The following is a 16396-nucleotide window of genomic DNA, read 5'->3' on the forward strand; positions in this document are numbered from 1 at the left end:
GGGAATGCGACCTCCGTAGCATAGATTCCAACCCGCGACGTTTTTGCGGACGAAGGTTTCAGAGTGAGATGTTTGCGACCAAATCTTATGCGCTGATTGATTGATTGATTGATTGATTGATTGATTAATCAGAGGGTTACGTGCGTTCCAAATTGGAGATCGCTCGGAAGGGCCTTCGTCTTGCACTGGACATGGGTTGCTAGTCGCCGTGGTTGCACTGGCTATGGTGTTGGGCTGCTAAGCACGAGGTCGCGGGATCGAATCCCGGCCACGGCGGCCGCATTTCGGTGGAGACGAAATGCAAGAACACCCGTGTACTTGGATTTAGGTGCACATTAAGGAACCGCAGGTGGTCCAAAATATTCCGCAGTCCTCCACTACGACATGCCTCATGATCAGATCGTGGTTTTGGCGCGTAAAACCCCGTAATTTAATTTGGACGTAGGCTGCTGATAATGATGACATTTATCAGCAATGCTAGGGGACATGAGAGAGGCCATCGTTTAAGCCTCCGGATTAATTTTGATCTCCTGTGGTTCTTGAACGTAATTCAAAGCATGTTACACGAGCTTTTTTCTTTTGTCTTCTTTTTGTTTCTTTTTCATTCCGCCTCTGCCGAAATGAGTCTGCTGCGGCAGAGAGCCGAACCCATGACCGTGTGCTGGGCAGCTGAACGCAATTTGGACACCACAGCGAGCAATACGTAAGCGCATAAATAGAACGGATAGCACGGAACCGCAACCACTCGTAAGAAAAAGCGAGAACGCTGCAAGTGCTTATACTCGGCATGCTAATACACGTACATCTAAACCTCGTTATGACAAAACTGGTTATAACGAAATAACGTACATAACGAAGTAAGCGAACTTTCTCTTGAAATCCCCATAGAGATTGATATTGCAGAACACACAATAATGGATATAACGAAGTGATGGATATAACAAGTAATTTTGCCTCCGCCTTCAACTTTGTGATAACGAGGTTTTACTGGATAAACCACAAGATATTTCAGCTGTAACACAACTCAAGATTCCACAACTGATGAGATCGATATGACGGCGCACTATATAGCAGAACAAAGCTGAAGGCAGGAATACAAGAACAGCACCTCGTTACGATTACATGTCATCAAAATTAAGACCTCAGACTGTTAGAATTTTTCCAACGAAGGCGAGGTAGTAATAACTTTATAGTTGATGTTGAACAGATTGAAGTGACAATGATTAACGCTATTTCGGAAGTATAGTTAGGGTTTAATGCGTTTTCACCTTATAAACAATGCGTTATAATTGCGAGGAAATCACCTCAATAGCCTTTTCGTCTTTTGTGGAACAGGTTTTATTAATTACAAATGGTAGAAACATATTTATGTGTTTCTAGCCAAACTAGAATTTATATGCGTGGAGTAATCAGGTTTGCTGGTTAATATTTACTACGTGCATTATACTGTGTTTGTTTGTTTATGTGTGCGTGCGTATGCGTGCCCGTGGTATTAGACTACACAGAATTGATATCACAATTCTAGTCCTTGAGCCGTAATATTCTAAAAGGCGTACATGCACAAGATATTGAATTGCAGAATCGCCTAATAACAAAACCTCACTAATAACATTTTTCAGTAATTACCTTACGGCACGTGCTTCAGTTTACGAATTATAGCCGGTAAATTCGCTAGGCGTGTTCACTATAGTAACGAATTCTAGAGGATATGACACCACTATTGGAAGTATTGCAATGTTAATTCCCCAAAGTGTGTGACCAAATAAATTGTCGTTTCAGTTATTTTTGCTCTAATGCATGCAATAGCGTTTTGTTAGCGAGTGAAACAGCACTACATTTTGGAAACTAGCAACATCGGGAGAATGCCTTCCGAGTGGACTACGCCTTGCGAACTCACTGACAATGAGTAAATTGCAATAAGCGCCGTGAAGTTATTAATAAAGACCTAATTATCAATACTGTTTTAATTATTCATTCGCGCATTTGAATTTATTAGTAAATTGGAATATGTGCCATAATTAGTTAATAACGTAATTATGGAAATTTTGCTAGTCATTTGTGCATTTCGATTTGTCGTGCAAGCAATTTCCGCATCTTCGAGAAATCCAGTTCAAGGATTAGAATTGTTCTATCTGCCATAGGCGATTTTTTTTGTAAAGTCTATTTCCATTAACCTTCCTCCGCATTGCTCGCTTCAAGAGAATCCGTTAGCTGGGCGTGTTGGTAATCCATACTTGAAAACTGTAGGCGCGAAATTACACAATGCGAAAAGAGTTAAGACATGACGGACAAGGTGCTGAACTATCAACAAACAAATTTCTTTTGTCCAGTTGGAATAATTTTGACCGATTGGTCAAAATTATAACGGAGGCTCCACTACAGCGTGCCTCATAGTGTTGCTTTGAGGCGGTATATATAGACCACGTGAATCGGAGTGTTGCATGAGGAAAATTGCGCCAGAGACGCAGCACCAGAGTGACTAGTGTGCATCGCGATCACACGCGCAAAGAAACATGCAGTACCAAAAGGCATTTGCTTTTTTTTTTGTAAACATTTTATTGACAGTATTGACATCACTGTGTTGAGCGAAACGTGGCAGTGATCACCGCAGGCAATTTCACGCGCCGCACAATGTGTACAAATACCTGTAAAAAAAAAACTCGCAAAACTACAGAATTCACCAACTCTCCAGCATATATATACTCTGCACAAATGCTGATTTATCATAGCAAATGCAGGAACTTGTGAACTTGTGCACTACTTGAACTTGTAACCTATCCCCACAAAAATCTAAAACGAACACACACTACACGGTGCCTTTCAGGGCGGTAGGCATTGGTATGCTAACAGACATAGATAAGTTGAGTAAATGTTCTAGCTCTTGCACATCCTGTCCTTCTTTAAAGCAAAAGCTTGCATTCTTTTGACCAATGGGTGAATGAATGATCGAATCATATAGCTGGCAGACAGAGCAATACCCTGCTCAACAGAACGCAGAAGCAACTATCGGATGCACTTATGGCAATGGGAACCAACGACTGTGCACTAAACTTGCTTTGTAACCTTGTTCCTTACGAGTTTGCTTGTGATTTCATAGTAAAGTCTAAACCCCCCTTACTCAATGCCCTTTGGGCCTGTAGTATATGTTTAAATAAATAAATAAATAAATATTGTTGCACCTGCCTTTTCTCCCTATGTTCCAGGTAGAGGGGTGCAAAACAATGTTTCGGATAAATGTTACAGGTATATGAAACACTGTTCCGGATAATAGAAGCTATTTCACTGGAACAAACACAGTCCCGCATATTTATTGCTATGTGTATTAAAAAAGTTTTTAAAAAATCAAATATTTCGAGCGCTATTTCATATGCCTTGAGATTTTATGCGGAACACCATTCAATTTAGTTCAGTAGCAAAAACATTAGCAAAAATAGTTAAACATTAGCAAAAATCTTTCAATTATAGCTGGAATCTTAAGTGGAATGAGAATGCAGAGTGCTGCTGTACTGCCCACAGCTCTGCGATTCGGGGCAGCCCACATTGCCGATGAAAAAAAAAAAAGCGTTAGTTTATTAGCAGACCTCTCTAGCAAGGAACAGTGTTTCACAGTACAAGTATATACTGCTTGAGATGTGATCACAGGGGTATTATGTGATATATCACCGTCGAGAGAGGTGGCTCTCGCCCAAGAGCTATAGCAAAACAAAACAGCGCGATGTACGAGTTGGCAGTTATATATTTGTAAAGAGGCCCAACCAACTAGCGTGTAAAAATGGAGTGCGCGAACCGGAGACATGACATTATGATTAACTACCAACTCGGCCAAGCACTATAAATTAACGTTCAATACACGATTTGGCTGGAGTTTATTCGGAGCCTCTTTTTATATACAGACATGAATACGAATGTACACTCGGGATGAACACCCCGTCGTGCAGTACAGACACAAAAACAGACACAGTACTGTTGCAGATCTGGTAAAATGCCTCTTGAACACGAGACCTACGATTTGGTAGAAACTTTATAATGCGCAGTGCAATACAACGAGGAAAAAGTGAGCCGACACTACAACAGAATTGCAAATCTTGCAAACAAAGTTTTCGGTAAGTCATTTTTCGTATATTTTCTCCTTTGCTTGCCCCGAAGTTTTTCTTTCAATTTTCAGCCCTTGCAAATCTGGTCACTTTTGAACGCACATATCCGTATATACGTTTCCTCTGTCTTTTCTGTTCCGCACTATACTGCCATATTCCCGGCCCATTGAGTATATTCAGTTTCTGCCATTTTGGAGAGGACATGCAAGGACAACAAAAAGCCCGGATCTTTGCTGTTCTCACTTAGCGCAGAGACTGACGTAGCAATACTGTCCCAGATCACTTGTGAGCTTCCGGCACAAAACGCGGAGTATTCTTCCGAGCATGACGTGCGCAAGGGTGCCGACTGAAGCTGATTGAGGGTAAGCGGGTCCTCGCAGTGACGATGCCCATACTTTTCCAGCAGGTGGCTCCACTGTCGAGGCGCGGTCATGTCATTGTCAGGCAACGAAAATCTTGGCCAAAACCAGGCACAAGAGAATCCAGGACAGTCTTCCGCCAAATCCTACGCAAAAGAAGAGAAAGTTGGAAATATTAGCCTTTCGGTAAAAGGGTAAAAGCTTACGGAATACCGGAAAATTGGAGACAGATGTGTGCATAATTTAGCCGATGGCGACATCTGGCTCTGGTATCTACTACAGCACGCATGCATATAGTAACAACCATTCACATGTACACAAACGCACATACGCGCACACCCCTCTCTCTCTCTCTCTCTCTCTATATATATATATATATATATATATATATTAGTAATTTTATGAAAAACGCTACGCTAGCTACGCAAAATTTGCTTGCACTGGCGATTTTACCGCTTTGGTGATTGGCGAATACACAATTTTCGCGACAACTTTAAGGCGATCGTACTTGAAGTCAACTTCACTTTGATTTGCCTGGAGTGCTTCTTTGCCGAGATACTGATCATGAAATTGGGCACTCAGTCAATTTCGCATTCAGGGGCGTGGATCTGAACGCAACTTCTACCTTTTTTGCGTACTAGTGTCGCATTTTTATTAAAATCAGCGTTATCTTAACTTTGAAGTCTCTGTATAATGCAGTGACCATGTCCCAAGTGCTGGCACCAAGGCATTGGTAGCAACGACTTGCCTATGCAGGATTTCTTATTTTACCGCTTCAGCGAGAATAATAATAATAATAATAATAATATAATAATAATAATAATAATAATAATATAATAATAATAATAATAATAATAATAATAATAATAATAATAATAATAATAATAATCCATCTTGTTGCCTTCATTGTTTTACACATTTTCTAGCGCCCCTAAGCAAATAAATGCGTGTGGATGGGCAGTCAAGGCGGTTGCATCAGAGCGCGACAGATCGGCAAGAAACAGAAAAAAAAACTAATAAAAATAATACAGTTGGAAGACTGACGTTTAGCTTCTCCCCGTATAGTTATTGCCCTTCACAGTTCACTGAATAACGGTTTACCGGATACGTAGCCGACTGTAACAACTTTGGTAGCGACACTTTAATTGTGATGCTTTGTATATATAACGCATTAGAAACCTTCTTGCGTTACATATGGTGTCCTCGTCGAATGAAAATAAAAACGAACTGCGTGTTGGCAATTACCACGCCGCCGACACTCTACAGCAACAGTATATGATATGGATGATCACTGCAATAACAGCTCCTCGTCCTCTCTGGTTAAACTCTGCTACTTCACAAGATGGCGCCGCCAACGCGGTCGGGCTTAGGTCGGGCTAGAGTAACTGTATAGGCTCCCTTTACAGTAACTATAGGTCGGGCGGACAAGCTACAACTCTCTACCTTAGTGAACAAGTGTCTGGATCTGAGTTAGTCGGTATGACGGCATCATCAAGCATGCGAGGGTGAGCCGGCGATCGCGGCTCAATCTCTCGCACGCAACGGAGGAAAGTGGGAAGGAAGCGCGCAGTCTTCCGTCGTGCGCAACGCTCCTAGGGCAGGGTGTACGGAGGGGGCGCGTTCTACTCCGGGCGGCCCGGGCGGCCGCGCGTCCGGGCCGCTGTATCTTGAAAGCCGTCTGCGTCGGGGACACAGTCCGCCGTGCGCTTTATTTTCGCGGCTTGGTTAGCGTTGATGCGAGAAGCAGCACGAAGGTCAATTTGCTCGCTGCTGCCACCGCGCTTCCTCACTCCAGCGTTTTGACAGCGAGTTTCCGAGGTCATCGAGTGAGATGCGTTCATGTTTGCCTGTGCGCGCGTGACACCATGCTTGTTCATTTAGTCAGTATGTCTATGTTTACAAGTCTATACGGCCGATAAAACTACTATCCTTACTTCGTATAGATGTCCACTAATTTGCTATCGCAATCGATGCTTCGCCTTGCGGGCGAAACTGCGACTTTTTTTTTTAAGGGAACCTTTTGATCTGCCGCACGCGCCCACCGCATTCTTCAGAGCCGACGGAAGTGGAAAGACAAGGTTATTAGCGTAGCAGTGGTAGTCGTACCTGTCTTGAGAGATGATGCGCCTCCGTGTGGAATGCCAATCTCTGCAGGGTCTCCTGCATAGCGGAAATAAAATGACATGCTGTTTACAAACATTGTCTTGATTATAATGAGCAGTCATTCTTGTTCCATTTTATGCTGATGTGCCTACACATTTGCCGAACGTGTTTCGTGCAGTTTAGTTATTTTGACCCTCCTGCGTGCCTATGTCTGTAGGACAAGAAAAATGTATTGAATTTCAATATTTAAAAAATTATCAGTGGCGATTTAGTGGTAACTGCGAGAGAAATGCGTTGGCATATTACGTACATCGCAGTCGTACATCTTTGAGGTCCGGAATCGGTGAATTAAACCGCAATTCTATAATTGCAGATGCAAATCTATAAATTGCATCTGTTGCAGCGTCCAATGCGAACAAATTTAATATATGAATTTACAGCTTACCTGAGTTTATTGCAATGTTTACGAGTGTTTTGTAAAAGTTCTACTCGCAAATTATTGGTATATTTCAGAGCGGTGTATAATACACCAGTTTTGTCTGCTTTAGATTTATTATTAGGTGCAGTTTACAAAATTGTCATTTGTTTTTTTATTGCTGAGTTAGTTGTAAACTTTTAAACAATTATTGGTAAACATCTTTGCGGAACTAAATCGATAATTTGCTTCTTAGAGTCACTAGATTAAAAAAATTCGAAATGAAACAATCTTCATGAATATTGGTGCAGTGGTTGCTAAGAAAAACAATTCTTCCGCTCCTATGTATTTAAATAGAAGCCCCCTACCTATGCAAGAAACACGAAGCGTAAACCTTGCTATCGGAAGTAAAATAACGCATTAGAAATTACTCTCTAATGTTGGGAATACCGGGATGTGAAAATTGTTTGACATTAATGAGAAGCACCTGTACGTTGTTCGCAATTAATTATTCGGCAAAAAAAGGTATTCGATTTGATTCGCTTCTAGCACTATACGATTCGTACTCGATTCGACTCGCTTCTGGTGCAGTTCGATTCGTATTCGACTCAATCTCAAAGGCAACGATTCTCACACCCCTAATAATTTTATATAGCAAGCAATGTATATTTATAGTGACGCAGCCTACTTATAAATGCCGACATACCGCGAGTGTAGATATCGCAGCTGTGGGACAGGTGGGAGCGTAGCCTGGTGTTGGCGCGGAACAAATGACAGGTTCCCAGTGGCGTTCCTTCGTGCGGACAAAACTTCACGTGCAGGCACTCGAAGCCGTCGTTGGTCGAACAGTTCGCAGCGCACTGTTCTAGGTCCGTGTCGTTGAGAACAGCATACGGTCCCGGCCTGTATATTTCATGACCAGGGAACTTCTTGTACTCGGGAAGGTAACCTGTAGAGGGGAAGAACGGTAAGTGAGCAAACGATGATGACGATTGGTTGTTATAATTAAATATAAACAAGGAAGGAAAAGGAAGAGACCATATAATGCTTATCGCACTGTAACTGTCTAGCTTTGGCTGCTGACACCTGTGCGGCGGTCAGTAGTGGTGGGGTATGGTGGGTGAGAAGCAGTGGTTGCGGGAAAGAAATGTGGGGACTTTTGGTACTCGCGATGTCTTCGCCTAGGTACTACGCGGGAGAACGTTGTTTGCTCCGTTCGTCCCTAGCCGAGCTCGGAGCACGGACTGCGGCTGGCGCGGCGAAGAAGTCATGCCGAAGTGAGTTTGTTGCGCTTTATTGCGACGGCAGCATATTCAAACCTGACACTTGGCTTTTGGATTAGCTTATGCAAACAGTTGAAAAAAGCCAGTTGGAGCATAAACGCCTTCTTATAAAGTTTTATATTTTGTACGCACTGCACGTGGGGGCCCAGACTTTTTTTTATCGATGTTTTATAGCACGGACATAGGCGTACGCTATCCTTTTCATTCACTAAAGAGGGGTAAAGACTGACGAAAATCTCTTGAACGTGTGTTTTCTATCGCGTTGCATAATGCCGGTTCCCTACAGTCGGCTCTGCCGCAATGCACCGGTGCCGCAGTGCAGTGCTGTTACGCGGTCAAGCATACAAAATGTATTGCTGTGAAGCATACGAAGAGTGGGAATGGGCCACTGTCGCAGAAACCAGAGACACCTTATAAATGTGCTGGCAGGCCTTTGGAGATATTTCGGACGTGGCTGTGGCGATTTGAGCCCTTGTCTGGCCCACCTAGCTCGCCCCCGTGTACAAGATGGCAACCGTTTGCAAGAAACACACGGCAGCCTTGTCATTTGCACGCATGTGAAAGCAACCAACCTTTTTCGGGTGCGGTTTTACGGCCAAAAGTTACAGCACAGACGGGTACCACGATGATCGCTGTCAGAGCCAGAGCACCCAACGCCAAGTAGACCCACACCTGAAACACAGTGGCGCAGAAAGGCAACTTAATGACATTGACGAGAAGAGCTAAATCAATTTTACAATAATAAAGCATGCGTTAAAAGCCGCAATTCGATATGGGTGAAATGCAAGAACGCCGGTGTACCACGTATTGGGTGCACGTTAAAGAACCCCAGGCGTTAAAAGTTAATCCGGAGTCCCTCACTACGGCGTCTCATGATCAAATCGTTCTTTGGGCACTTAAAACTCAAGATTTCTTTTTTTTTTCTTGGGGGGGGGGGGGGGGGGGGGGGGATTTAAAAGGGATTAGCTTTTATACTTGTCATTGTAGGAAATACGTTATGAAAAGTATAGTATCCCCAGCAACCTATGTGTTTACGTCAAGCCTGTGTCCGACTCATGGCTAAGAGGAACACTAAAGATTTTAAAAATATATATATTTCGGTTGTATAGGTAAATGACCCTTCGGGTTAACACTTGACTCCACTCGACAGACTGAAATTGCGCGTATAACCACATACACACACGCTCGTACGCATTTCACCACCTTAGGCTCGCAAAACGCTCGTAAACATTTCTAGTGTTTCAGCTTTCTCCGCAAGCATATCAGCGTTTGCGAGAAACCGGGTTATCGGAGAAGCCGTGCGGCGTCAGAATCATGTGTCGCGCGACGCGCGTCAAATCACGAGCGAAGACCCACCTGACTGCGTTATCGCGCGCCCATTCAATACGTTGGGGCGCGGCGAGAGAGCTTATCTCTATATGTTTGCCTACCTCACTGAGTTACCCGGTAACTCTTTGTCGGTCTTTACCCGAGGTGCTACTAGAGTGTACTATACTCGCGGACAACTTTTTGTGGCAATGAAAGCTACATAGGCAAAGCGCGCACAAGTGAGAGCGCTTCTGAAAAGAGTCCCGCGTTTTAATCCACGTTGGTTTAGGCTGGGCAAGAAAAAACATAAACAGCTTATTAGCAGCAGTTAAATAAGACGGAACACACCACTGAGCGTAAAAGTTTACTTATTTTGCAGCTTTTCCCTTCCACGTCTTGGCAAACGCGAAACAGTCGCACGTGAAAGCTGCGTCGACTCAGCGTCCGTTCCGAGCAACCAAAAGCACTGTCACAAACGCTGCCGGACTACTCGGCGCGGTAACACATGTGCAGCATCCACGCGCCCGTAGCTTTCCCTTCATTGCCACAGAAAGTTGTCCGCGAGTATAGCAATCCAGTACACTCTAGCGCTACTCTAGAGTGCTGTGGCGAATTCCGCCATGTTTTCAAACTCTGTAATAGTCGTACTTCGAGCCAATGAAAGAGGCCCACAGCAGCCTTGAGCCTTCTGGACCAATCAGAACTAACACGATGGCGGAATTCGCCGTCGTCCAGAGGTGGCACTTCCGGTGCCTTGGTGGTTAGATAGAACATTTATAGGCGAATTCAATGGACGCAGCCACGACAATTTAATACCTTTTTCTGTCGAATCCACGGGCTTCCATCGGCTGGTTCCTCGGCCTCGGAAGGAGCCTCGCCACCTCGTGGCTCTTTGGAAGTGGTGTTCATTGCCGCCTCAGCCGTTGTTCCTTCTCCAGGCTAGCGGAAACAGAGGAAACGATGTAAATGGAATGTGTAGTGGGGGGAAAATGTCTCCTTGCTCACTGAGGAAGCGCGCTTTAATTTAAATACAACAACAGAGAATGAAGAGCTTTTTCCTCATGAAGAATGAAGAGCCACAGTCGTGTATTTTGGAAAGAAAATGATACATCGGCGGGTTTCAAAAAATTATTAGGCTTCGAACTCATTTACTGCGATAACTGCGTCAAGCTCACGATCGCAGCGTAGACCGGCATCTTCTCAAGTACGGGGCTGCTTCATAACAAAAGGTTATCAAATTCTGCTCCCAAAAATTGGGCATCGTAATGTCGGCTGCTCAGTTTAAAAGAGTTCGTAGGTTAGGAAAGTATGCGGAAGACAAGAAAAGGCCTGTTATAGCTAAAAATTACTTTTTTTGAAAGCAAAGGAAGCATTGTGTCTTCTGCACGAAACTTACGGGGCCTAGCTTCTCTATCAGCGAAGATTTTTCACCAACTGTATACACGGGAGACAAGAAGGCAGTTGATTGCATTTGCTAAGGCAGAAGCCACGCGTTTTAGCCTTTCTATTGACCGAATGCGCATTGAGGATACAATTTATGTTTTTGACAACACCCGTAAAGCCGTATTGCTTCGTAGCAGATAGCTACAAACAACACCGTGCAATCCGAACTGTCTAAGGTCAGTCACTTATACAATTGCGCCATCATAATCACTATCATTCGCAAGTATTAGAAGCCTGCTACCTAAGCGGCAACGCGACGATTTTGCCTCGTTTCTTGACAACTGCAATTATGAAATTGTTGTTCTCACTAATAACCGATAATGAAATCTTTATCCGCGATAACTCTTTTAACATATACAGGTGTGAGCGCGCGCACTGGAAAAAGAGGTGGTGGCGTATTCTTGGGCTTCAAAAGAATAATTAAATCGCACGTTGCTAACACCAATTCTTGTATTGAGATCGTATACGTAGAGTACCTATTACAATAACCACAAAGTGTTGATTGGAGGCTGTTATCGCCCTCCCGATTCGAATCGGTGCTTTCTCGTTCAACTGCGCAATATAGCATTAAAAAACAGCAATTAACATCTGTCAGGCTGATATCATTTGGTTCCTTGGATACTTCAATTTTCCACTGATTGACTGGAATAATCTATCATCATCCTGTAGATTGCCAACTGAATTTATTTCTTTAACCTTGGATTATAATTTATTGCAAATGGTTGCCCAATCCACCCGCGGCATTAACATTTTAAACTTAGTTCTTACTAGCGCCCCTGCAACTTTTGGTGAAGTCGCTTACTTATTAGATGGCTTTAGTGATCATAAGTTTCTTATGCTTACTCTTAACGTCCCCTTGTAGTTTACAAGCGTCACCAAGAAAACTATCCGTGACTATAACAAAGGCGACTACAAGAAAATGAATGAGGAACTTGAGACGTTTCTTTCTCACTCTTTGTTACCTTCGTTTTCTGTTCGGTAAATTAACGAAAACTGACTTCTTTTCAAGGAAAACCTGCGCTCATTACTAGAAAAGTACATCCCGCTAATAAAAATAGGTGATAAAACGAACCCACGGTTCGCCCAGTACCTTCGAAGACTAAGAATCTTAATAAGAAGAAAAGGTTGTACGCGAATGCGAAGCTTACACGCTCGCCCGTGGCTTGAGACAGATAGCTATAACCTATGTTTGAAAGCTTACTGCTCAGCTGTAAGTGAGGCTAAAGATAAATATTGTTCTCACAATCTACCCTCCCTTTTCAAGTCCAACTCCCCAAAATATTGGCAGGCAATAACACCTGATCGCGGTTCATACCATGTTTCGTTAGTTGGTGAGAATCAAGTTTCGCTTACTGATAGTGAATGTTCCGCGGGCTTTAACACGTTTTTTTTTTCGTCCATATTCACAAATGAAGACATTTCACTCATTTCTGAAGTCACAGATTTCGACTGCCAATTAACACATGGAACCCATCGATATTACTGAAGATGGTATGTCCCATTAATAACCTTAATATATCTGACTCTTCAGGGGTCGATAGTGTTACCTCTAATGTTTTAAAAAACACAACTCCGGTATCTAGCACAATTTTTATATTTTCCGCCAGTCATCATCAGACCACCTCCCCTCGGGCTGGAAAATTGCTAAAGTGGTACCTGTGTACAAACGTGGTAGCGAGAATTCCCTGAAAACTACCGTCCAATTTCATTGACGAGCATAGGCTGCAAAATGCTGGTGCATATTATTGCATATCACATACATGGTGCCCCAGCTATCACGCAGCACGATTTTAAAAAAGAGGAACGGCGTTACGCGAAGCAAACCTAGTGCGTATTGTTTCCAGTGCAGTGGAGTAGCCGCCAGTAATTTTTTCGTTGCGGAGATTTAAATAGCTAACTGTAATTATCTAACTCGAGAAGTACTGCCCTAATTATCAAAGTGTCAATGCGAAAATTGTAGAGCGATATGAAAAACTACCGATACAGCTTTCTGTTGCTCCGTACGTGCTACATAAACGTGTTAAAAGTGCTACATAAAAATAAATAAATAAATAAATAAATAAATAAATAAATAAATAAATAAATAAATAAATAAATAAATAAATAAATAAATAAATAAATAAATAAATAAATAAATAAATAAATAAATAAATACAACAGCTTACGCGAACGCCATCGATTACGCGATCAATAGTCGACGCACTTTACCCGTAGATCAGATTTTGACGAACGACGACCTGTGCTCGCCGCTACTGTTCTGCTTTGAGTGTCAATCGTGTTTTTTTTTTTTTTTTTTTTTTTTTTTTTTTTTTTTTTTTTTTTTTTTTTTTAAGCGTAAGTTCAGGCCTAATGCCTAATTCGTGACTAGCAGGTTTGGCAGTGCAAAGTTTTTCTGCACCGCCACTACAACGCGATAATATGTGATCATGGTACGTACAGGCGAGGCAAACGGAATTATGCTGGTGTAAATATGTCAGAGCTTGTCAATTAAGCAAATACATGTTGGAATGAGAAAAGAACACAGCTTTACGCAATTTCTTCGAAGGAAATGTCATGGGTCCTAGCATGTTTCTATAGATATGGCGGTATCTCGAGGAGTCAGAGCTCATTCTACTGAAATAACGAGCCCTTTCATTTCTACAACCTGGCTATTTCAACGAAATGGGTTCCGCAGTCTCCAACGCCGCACATTTGTCGCAATTAGCGTTGGCGTGGTCAGTACAAGACTGTACACACATGGCCACACAGTCTAAGCAGTAAGCAAAAATCAACGCCCAAGCACTCCGTGTACAGATGGTTAACCAGCGAAGCTGAAACTTGCGACCCCGGTATTCATCGCTATAGGTTAATCCCCACGGTACATTAAAGTATTTCTCAATCATTGGTTACGGCTTTGTGCTTCTTAATGAGGTTACACACACGTTCGGCTGCGACGCAGAAAACGACGTCACTGATGGAATGCCCCGCAGTCCGCCGTTGCCGCTTGCGATTGGACATTAAATCTGTCCGTCACGTAAGACAATTAATGGTTCGTACCCCCTTTAAGCAATGACTCACACCCCCGTAAACGCGGCCTCCCCATTACGACGACAGAAGAGAAGTGAAATTTTACGCTGGAATGATTAGCGGCAATGCGACCAGCTGTGGAAGCAGACGACGACGACGAACGCGGGAGCAGTGGCACGAGCGCGTTCGCGCGGTTGCCGCGAGGGGCGCCTGCGAGCATGCTGTGCAAGAAGACGACGACGCGCGAGTCATTACTGATGATGATAGTTTCTGCGTTCAGGTGACGGACGGACGAATCGGCTAGCCGTACACGGCTTCGCTGTAATACCTGTGAACAGAAGTTGTTGCAGCTTGCGGGCGTTCGGGGACCGGTTAGGAGTGCCTGGTGAGAAACTGTCCGTGGACTCGCGCACACTGGCGATTCTCGGCCCGCAAACACTCAAAACAAAAAGCTGAAATGAGGTCCGCGTCAAATAGTCACCGGTAGCAATCGCCTCACTTCCTTGAAAGGAACACGACTTTGTCACAAGCTATGTGAGTCGGAGCAGTTGTTTGCTTTCAAGCTAGTAAGTAGGCTCGCCTATTGTCCCCCTTATCGCATTGACGCTGCGCGGGCATGGCTTTCCTTTTATCTCTTACACTTGGTCGCTATAGCAACCGCACAGTAAGAGTGCCGATACCGTCCGTAGCTGTTTCCCTCACCTTGAGAACTGCTAATGACACATATCTCTACCAATGTTATTTTCCAGTCAGCAACAAGTAAGTACAAAGTGCGTCGAGTCGCGCGGCATTTGCAAGTATTCGCCGGCTTCTTTCACGCTTGGAAAGACACTACTATGCAGCACGTATTGAGCAACTGAAAGCTGTATCGGGAGTTTTTCGTGTTGCTCTACAATTTTCTCATTGACACTTTGATAATTAGGACAGTACTTCTCGAGTTAGATAATTAATTACAATGACCTAATTGAATATTCGTAACGAAAGAAATTACTGGCGGCTACTCCACTGTACTGGAAACAATATGCACTAGGTTTTCTTAGAGTAACGCAATTTTTTTGAAATCTTGGTGCATGATAGTTGGGACACCCTGTATAGTATGAAAGAAGAAACCACAGGTGATTTCGTGGACCGAAAAGGACGTAGGAAAATTCTCAGTACCTATAGCGTTATGTCTCACACCTCAAAACGCATTACATCGAGCGGTTCCATAGTAAATCGTGGATAAATGGCATTACGTACAGTGAAGCTAACTTGCGCACAATTCCAGCAGGAAAATCTTTTGTTTACGAGGCAAGCCTTCATTTATTGCACAGTGCTAGAAAGAACGGTCTGTGATTTATCCCGAACTGCCAAAAATGCGCATGCGCCACAAAACAAAACCGTGTGCGCACCACACCGCACGCATGCGCAAAAAAATAAGAATTTGCATATTCTTTAGATGCCTTTTGCACGTTTTACCTTTAGGCGACGTAAATCCAGCACTGCCAAAGTCAAGCGTGATTATTTGGTCCTTACAAGACATCGGGATGAACAAGAAATAAGGAAGTTTCCTCGTGCATACTGTTTTCTAAATTATTGGCGTTTGTAATCGCTCTACATTGCCTATATATTAGCCTGCTATGAAGGCATTTTTCTCATTGATATGTTCAATTTAAGAGCAAGTGAGTTGGTGACATCTGTGGGCCAAGGAGACCTTTCTGGGTCTGATTGAGTGAGTCCGGCTGAGTAGAATTTTCGTGAGTTGAGTGAGTTTGCTGATTATAGTTCTGGTGAGCTTGAATCCGAGATGAACCTGGCTGAGTATAATTTCGGCGAGTCTCAGTCCGAGTGAGCTCGAAGCGATAATAATAATAATAATAATAATAATAATAATAATAATAATAATAATAATAATAATAATAATAATAATAATAATAATAATAATAATAATAATAATAATAATAATAATAATAATAATAATAATAATAATAATAATAATAATCTGTGAGCGAGTCTGAGTGAGCTCCGGCTATTTCGTTATTGGATCTTTGCTTCCGTCGAAGGTTCATCCTTATCGCTGCCACCAGTTATTATATCTGGTTGGCGTTGGTTGCGGGAGTTGGGGGACGTTGAGGCGGACTTGGGAGAAACAGGAGGTTTATTTACATTATGTACAGTGATTAAAATACAAAGTAATGAACAATAAAACAGTGATCGACGGCCGGCAGCATATCGGACGCTGCGGCCCGTGGCAAGAAGAGACTCTCCTCTCTCCTCGATTTGTCGCTCTTTTAACCCCTTCGGTCTCTTGGGGTCCCGTCATTTTTGGCCAATCGTCGAGCCAGCTCAGGTGTCGTCATTTTCCACCCCTGGTATTGGCCCTTGCAAGTGCCGTCATATTCGGCC

At 43.1% G+C, this 16396-nt stretch overlaps 1 protein-coding gene across 5 annotated transcripts in view; it reads right to left on the reverse strand.

Annotated features, from left to right (window-relative positions):
* Window positions 1–2555: 2555 nt before the first annotated feature.
* The window catches only part of LOC119466031 (uncharacterized), a 64621-nt gene continuing 50780 nt past the window's right edge, over window positions 2556–16396 (reverse strand). The window contains exons 1-6 of one of the 5 annotated variants that reach the window (XM_049657325.1): window positions 14340–15386; window positions 10379–10501; window positions 8827–8926; window positions 7678–7920; window positions 6560–6613; window positions 2557–4599 (exon numbers count right to left, since the gene is read on the reverse strand). In XM_049657325.1, coding sequence (XP_049513282.1) covers window positions 4535–4599; window positions 6560–6613; window positions 7678–7920; window positions 8827–8926; window positions 10379–10471 — 555 coding nt within the window. In that variant the 5' untranslated portion in view covers window positions 10472–10501; window positions 14340–15386 and the 3' untranslated portion in view covers window positions 2557–4534. Of the gene's footprint in view, window positions 4600–6559; window positions 6614–7677; window positions 7921–8826; window positions 8927–10378; window positions 10502–14339; window positions 15387–16396 lie in introns of those variants that run through there. The other 4 variants (XM_037726525.2, XM_049657322.1, XM_049657323.1 and 1 more) reach the window with 4 other exon arrangements.

This window comes from Dermacentor silvarum, chromosome 10, assembly GCF_013339745.2.
Source record: "Dermacentor silvarum isolate Dsil-2018 chromosome 10, BIME_Dsil_1.4, whole genome shotgun sequence".
Classification (NCBI taxonomy): Eukaryota; Metazoa; Arthropoda; class Arachnida; order Ixodida; family Ixodidae; genus Dermacentor; species Dermacentor silvarum.